The sequence below is a fragment of the Helobdella robusta genome, assembly GCF_000326865.2.
Source record: "Helobdella robusta unplaced genomic scaffold HELROscaffold_1, whole genome shotgun sequence".
In the NCBI taxonomy this organism is placed as follows: domain Eukaryota; kingdom Metazoa; phylum Annelida; class Clitellata; order Rhynchobdellida; family Glossiphoniidae; genus Helobdella; species Helobdella robusta.
In genome coordinates, this window is record NW_008703570.1 from 13,239,302 (window position 1) to 13,247,071 (window position 7,770).

The 7,770-nt window shown below is 32.8% G+C and overlaps 1 protein-coding gene across 1 annotated transcript; it reads left to right on the top strand.

Moving 5' to 3' along the window:
• Positions 1 to 3,135: 3,135 nt before the first annotated feature.
• HELRODRAFT_159830 (hypothetical protein) lies at positions 3,136 to 5,791 on the top strand (the record flags this gene model as incomplete). Its single annotated transcript, XM_009011669.1, has 3 exons — positions 3,136 to 3,199; positions 5,026 to 5,099; positions 5,588 to 5,791. 3 exons carry the CDS (start codon positions 3,136 to 3,138, stop codon positions 5,789 to 5,791), a joined length of 342 nt encoding a protein of 113 aa, XP_009009917.1.
• Between the last annotated feature and the right edge of the window lie 1,979 nt (positions 5,792 to 7,770).

The window sequence follows — 7,770 nt, forward strand, 5'->3', positions numbered from 1 at the left end:
GCGAGACGCGGTGGGGACATACCTTTCACTAGAAAATCGCAAGTGCCACTGCCTGTTTCATGAAACAGACCTGCAAAATCGTAACGATTGCTTAGTCATACATCTCGGTAGATAAACTTTGAAGCCATTTCGAGAGTATAAGCGTGCAAGACCGTAACAATATTACCGATCAACATATTTTGTCAGAACACCACAAGGCATTCTGACAAATTACTCTTGAGAAGAAAGCATGTTACGATGTCATTGCAATGAAATTGAAATAAGAAAAGTATAAATAAAAAAAAGAGAATGAAATGTTTGCAGGATGCAGTTGGCAAAACCTAAGTGTTCTATATTAATTATACTGGTGCATTTTTCAAACTCTGTCCAACGAACGGTAAAATTTTGCAAAAAGTAAAAAAAAATGGAAAAATTAGAAATTTGAGATTGGTAAAGGCGGACGCGTGACTGTGACTTAAAACGGCACTGGTTAGGTTAGAGAAGGAATATCTTTTTTGGTCTCAAAACTCGTTAAAGTTATTTGAAAAATTTTTCGGGGCAAAAGAGTTGACCTTGACACTCATTCTGGTATTGCCTTATCGTATTCTTGACATAATAAACCTGAATTTTGTGAGTGGTTGAGAAAGAGGTAGAAAGTTCCAGAAAAAAGGCAAAAAGGCCAGAAAAAGTAAAGGCAGATTTAGCGTAGGATTGTTCAAAAGGAGTTCAAGAAGGAGTAAGGACGAGATGACGATGGTGAGGTTCAATTATTAATCTTATGTTCTAAAATACACTAAATAATGAATACTGTAATTATTATTGTTGTTATTGTTATTATTACTATTATAGTTATTATTATAGTTATTATTATTATTGTTGTTATTATTATTATTTTTCAAAAATCTCTTCCTATTAGTACCATCTCCATTTCAACCGCAATTAAAACGACCACAATTATAGTGGTCAAAGAGTGCACCTCTTAAGGGTCGTTGTTATTTTTGTTATTGTATTACTGCAGTGAATAAAAGTAATAATAATACTAACAGAAATAATAATAATAATAAGTTGCAGCTGCTACTGCTGCTGCTACTGCTACTGATATTGCTGCTGCTGCTGCTGATGATGATGATGAAGATGATGATGAAGATGATGATTAAGATGATGATGAAGATGATATCGTCTGTAATGGCAACGACAATTAGGATGATAATAAATTATGATAATGTTGATAACGCGAATACCAACTTGTACAATATAACGCCAAATGTATTTATTAGCAAGTTAAGTGTTAAACCTGCCAAGAAAAACTAGTGAGTAGTTATTTATTTCAACATCACGAGAAGATAAACACCTTTGAATATTTTTGGACCTGCCCATCTAGTAAATAGAGCTTAACAAATTTTTACAAAACTACGTGCTGGGAACTGCCGACAAAAACCTAATCGTACAGCGATTTTTTCAACATCTTGAGAAGACAAATTAAGTATTTTTATGTTATTAATAATATTGACCTCAATAAATAACATTAGTAATAATATAAATAATAGCAATGAAAAAGTTTTTATTATGGAAAAAAGACATCGAAAAGTAAGGGGCCTCTATTGGCGACTCTACTTTTTTAAAACCCAGGACTTCCCCGCTTAAAAATCCAAATCTGCTACGAATAATAACAAAGTTGTATCGGCGGTAATGTTAGTAGCAGTGTTAATAGTAAATAACTCAGTAGTAATTATTGTAACATTAGTAATAGTTGTAAAAATTACACTAAGAATAGCAATAGTTATAACAATGCTTACCGTTGTAACTGCTGTTGTCTTATAAGTAGGTAAGGTTAAAGGTTAAAGGTTACTCTCTCTCTTTTGCACTTGCATCAGAGGTTTCAACGACAAACACACACTGCGTATATGAATACGCGTGCAAACCACGCATCGTACACATTGCATATGATAGCCGGGATCTCTTTGTATTCGAGCCCAGTCATTACAACAGCAAGACCAGGCGCCTTTAACCATTGAGCTATCAAGCCACCCGTAGTAGCAGTAGTAGTAGCAGCAGCAGTAGAAGTTGTAGTAAAAATAATGACAGTGGTAGTAAAAACGGTAAAAATATTATTACTATTTAACGCATACCTTTTGTTTGTATAAGAATCATTTTTACGTAAAAAATTCTAGTAACATAACATTTCGAATGGCTGATTCAGATTACGTTGTTACTATACAAACAAATAAATATGCACATATGAATGCAAACATAAACTTATATAAACACATTAAATATTTATGTATGTATGTTTGTGTGTATGTATGTATGTATATATGTATGTATGTATGTATGTATGTATGTATGTATGTATGTATGTATGTATGTATGTATGTATGTATGTATGTATGTATGTATGTATGTATGTATGTATGTATGTATGTATGTATGTATGTATGTATGTATGTATGTATGTATGTATGTATGTATGTATGTATGTATGTATGTATGTATGTATGTATGTATGTATGTATGTATGTATGTATGTATGTATGTATGTATGTATGTATGTATGTATGTATGTATGTATGTATGTATGTATGTATGTATGTATGTATGTATGTATGTATGTATGTATGTATGTATGATGTATGTATGTATGTATGTATGTATGTATGTATGTATGTATGTATGTATGTATGTATGTATGTATGTATGTATGTATGTATGAGTGAAAACATCCTACCTACAACCATGCATACTTAGAATCACTCTTCAAAGCAAAAACATTTTGGCCGAGAAATTTTATGAAATTCTTGATTATATTTTTAGGTTCGTTTTTTCATTATTACTTTTATTTCATTTTAGTTTTTTTATTTTAAATAAAACTAATTAGTTAAATAATAAGTAATTATTAATATAATTTAATTAATATGTGTCTTTATAAAAAATAATTTTTAAAAATTAAAGCGAAAGAAATAAAATTTAAGTTTCTTATACTTTATAAATAAGATTCATTCGTTCATTCGTTTATTCGTTCATTCGTTCCTTCCTTCGTTCGTTCGTTCGTTCGTTCGTTCATTCATTCATTCATTCATTCATTTTAAATGAATTTTGTTTATAATATTTTTATGTTGCAAAAAGAATTTTTTGTTGCTGAAAAATTTCCCAACAAAAATGGATCTGATGGGATCACTGGATAAAAAATACTGGAGGAACGAAAACCCGGATAAACTGAAGGGTAGGTCAATGATGTTGGTGTTGTTGTTGATGTTGTTGATGTTGTTACTGTTGTTTTTGTTGTTGTTGATGTTGTGGTTGTTGATGTTATTGTTGTTGTTGATGTTGTTGTTGATGTTGTTGATGTTATTGTTGATGATGTTTTTGTTGCTGCGGTTGTTGTTGTTGCTGTGGTTGTAGTTGGTATAGTAAGGGGTGGGCAAACTATGGCCGCGGTGCGGCCCGCGAAGCTATTTTATGCGCCCGCGAGGCCTTGTTCGCCATAAATGATCGTCAGTTTGCCCATCCCTGGTATAGTTGATGATGTTGTTGTTTTTTTAGTTGGTATAGTTGATGTTATTGTTGATGCTGTTGCTGTTGATGTTATTGATGTTGTTGCAGTTGTTGTTGTTGTAATCCCTATTTTTTTGGCGTCGAAGTTGGAGGTCCCGTCCTATCCGTGACAACAAAAGGCCAACAATTTTTTCAGAATTAAAAGAGCAATTTTAAAAAATTATACAAAAATATTTTGCTAACAAATAAATTTATTACAATAAAACTAACTATAAATTGTTAAAGTGAATTAAAATGAATTAAAGACCGCGAGGATGAACGGCTCGGGATTATCCTTTATCGTGTTGATTTTGTTGGTAGTGATGGTGTTGGTGTTTTTGGTTAATGTTGTTGTTGTTGTAAATGTTTTAGTTGGTTGATGTAGTTGATGTTATGCTATTCTGGTGCTTAATGTTATTGTTGATAGTATTATCTTCAATTTTCATATGTTAATGTTGCCAACATTGAATACGTTTTGTGTTTTGTTTGTTGTGATCTTTGTATTATTGTTTCTTTATGATTATTTGGTAGTTGGGAGATGTTGGTCGTTGCGTTTGACTTGACATTCAAGAGGATTTTGTTTCATGGCTTGAGATCAAATTGTTTTTGCCTTTACATATCTATCTTTCAGTCAATTTAATCTATTCATTATACATTCATCACGTGTTTTAATGATAGTAAAGCTGATAAAAATTATGATGGAAATGAAATAATGTTGTGTTGTTGATCCTATCACACACACACACACACACACACACACACACACACACACACACACACACACACACACACACACTGTTGTTGATCCTATCACACACACACACATACACGCACACACAAACACGCACAGACACAGATACTTAGATACATATCACACAATTCCAACGTACATGTGATGATAGATGGTGATCTTTGGGCATTCGAACACAGTGACTGCAACACCATTGCCAAGAACCTTAACCATTACACTATCGTCCCGTCAATCTCATAACATTTTAATTAATATTTATTTTCGTTCTTATCTTTTTTCACACACAATTAGATACTTAAATACATATCACAAGCACAAATACATATCACACAAATCTTACACATGTGTAATAGATAATGATTTTTTCATACACTCACTCATACAGAGTTATTGTTATCTCATTAAATTCGTTCGTCATCTTGCTTATCTAGAAGTTGTTTTTAATCTTTTATTTGTTCTTTCATACGTTCGTTCATTCCTTTCATTTTATCCAACTATTCATTCATTCACTCGCTTTTTGATTCGTTCATTTACACATAAACTTTATCATTTATTCATTCATTCATTCGTTCGTTCGTTCATTCATTCGTTCGTTCGTTCGTTCATTCATTCATTCATTCGTTCGTTCGTTCGTTCGTTCGTTCGTTCGTTTGTTCGTTCCTTCATTCATTCATTCATTCATTCATTCATTCATTCATTCATTCATTCATCCATTCATCCATTCATTCACCTATTCATTCACCTTACCTTCCATCTATCTGCAGGCTGGATGAGTTATTCCATCATCAAAGAGCAGGCCATTCCCCATAACACTCCAACATCTCCAAACAACAAAACGGTGAGATGTGGATGGAGTTTGGTGAGAGTAGAGAATTATTTTAAACGAAAAATTGTAACGTTGTAAATGTTTCCATATAATTCACACGCGGGTCTTGAAACATTCAACCTCCTTCAGATGAAGAGGATTGTCCTTCTTCAACCATCTAATTCTCCTCCCAATTAATTAACAAATGGCTATAGGTATGTAGCAAATAATGCTTGAAAATTGACCCCAAAGGTTTAAAAACACTCGACTAAGTTATTATTTTATTCAAACTTAACTTACAAACTGCACCTTGTAAAAGCTCAGCTTGTATCGGATGAGGTATACTATAATTCTCTGTAAATGTTATCATTTAGAATAACTATTACGACGAAAATATATATTAACATCACCACCAACAACAACAACCACCAACCAACCACCAACAACCACCAACAACCACCAACAACCACCACCAACAACCAACAACCACCAACAACCACCACCAACAACCACTACGGCAGTCTATGTACATAGCGCAAGAGAACGACGGTGACATAATGATAAAGAGGGTGATGGTGGAGCACGTTGACCCGGATTCAAGCCCCCTGCACCACGTCAGGGCCCTTGACCTCATCCTCAACGACCCCATTCGTCTGAGCAGTGAAGAGACGGCCTATCCCGTCAGAGCCATGAATATTGATGGTGATTGTGTCGTCCAGAAATGATCGAGATGATGAGGAGGAATAAAATGGTGGTGGGTAGTGGTGATAATGATGGTGAGAGGTAGTGGTGATGATGATGGTGAGAGTTTGTGGTGATGATGATGGTGTGTAGTAGTGGTGATGATGATGGTGTGAGTTATTGGTAATGATGATGGTGAGGGTTAGTGGTGATGATGATGGCGTTGTTATGGTAAGAATGATTCGGATTAAGATGATGATGAAGATGGGCATTGGTCATTTGTGACGATTACACGGTCAAGAAATGATGATGATGTTGATGTTATGATGATGATGATTGTGATGATGATGATGATAATTGTGATGACGATGAAGATGTTGGTGATGATGATTGTGATGATAATGATGATATTGTTGGGCTTTTAGTTGGGTTAACATTATTAATAATAATGGTGGTGATTAATGGTGATAATGAAAATAAAATAATTACGATGCTGTTTATGATTTTGTTGTTGTTTTTGTTGCTCTTGAATTATTAATGTTTTTGTAATAATAACAATAATAATAACAATTATTATTATTATTATTTTCGCTTTAATTATTATTATTGCTCATTTGAAGAATTGAATTTTACAGCAGAGGAATGTTAATATTTCCGAATGTTTAATTGATTAACTAATTGATTGATTTATAAATCAACTGATTAATTGGTTGATTGATCGAGTAATGATTATTTGATTTAACAATAATTAAATGATCATTGTGTCTATCGGTTGGTTGGTTGGTTGGTTGGCTGGTTGGTTGGCTGGTTGGTTGGTTGGTTGATCGGTCGGTCGGTCGGTCGGTCGGTTGGTTGGTTGGTTGATTTGTTGGTTGGTTGGTTGATCGATCGATTGATTGATTGGTTGATTACTTTTTGATTGGTTTTATTTGGTCAGTGTTCAATCAATTTCTCAATTATATTTTTTGTTTGTTTCAACTGAAAAATGACGAAAAACAAATACCAAAAATACATCTTTTTAATTGCTTGTATTAATTAAAGTGCCACGAAAATTCAGCACGTGCGTCCATATATTAAAAGAGTTATGTGTGTGTGAATTTGAGTGTGTATGTGTGTTTTTTTTGTCTTATTGTGCGTGTGACTGTGTGCGTGTGTGTGTGCGTGTTTGAACAAATCTTCAATAGTATAATAATACAAAGTGAGATAAAATACTGATGACAACATTGAAGATGGTTACAGCAGAACGATATGTTATCTTATTTTGTATTATTTAATTACTTTATTTTGTTTTTGCTTGAGTTGGTCCGTTGGGCTGTCTGTCTGTTTGATGGTTTGACTGTTTGTTGGTTTGTCTGTCTGTTGGTCTGTTGGTCTGTCTGTCTGTTGGGCTGTCTGTCTGTTGGTTTGTCTGTCTGTTGGGCTGTCTGTCTGTTGGGCTGTCTGTCTGTTGGGCTGTCTGTCTGTTACTCTGTCTGTTGGTCTGTCTGCTGGTCAGTCTAAACAATCAGCATTCAAACATTCAAATATTTATTAACTACAACCATTAAGTAGTAACGAAGGTAAGCTTCATTTCAAAAATACATTCCAAAATAAAATGAGAAAACATTGAGAACAGTGTTGGTTTAAAAATAATCTTCTCTGGTGTAAAAACTGAAAAAATAGAATTGTGACGAAATAAAAAATAACGATTTAATTGATTAATTAATTAGTTAAAAAAAATTATTTTAACAGTTTTTATTGTAAAATAATCACAAAAATACAAAATACATATATTGCTGGTTGTCTCAAAAAGAAGCGAAAAATGAATAAAATAATTATTAAAGTAATAAAAATTATTATTTTTAAAAATATTCATAAATAAAATTGCTATCAGGTATCAAACGCAACATTTTAAGTGCCATAAAAAGTATAAATTTTTTAAAATAATTTATTTTCTAGGCTAACATTGATAAATGATATTTAAATATTATTCGCTAGACCAAAAGCAACTAAATTGCATTAGCTAACACAGTACTACTATAAG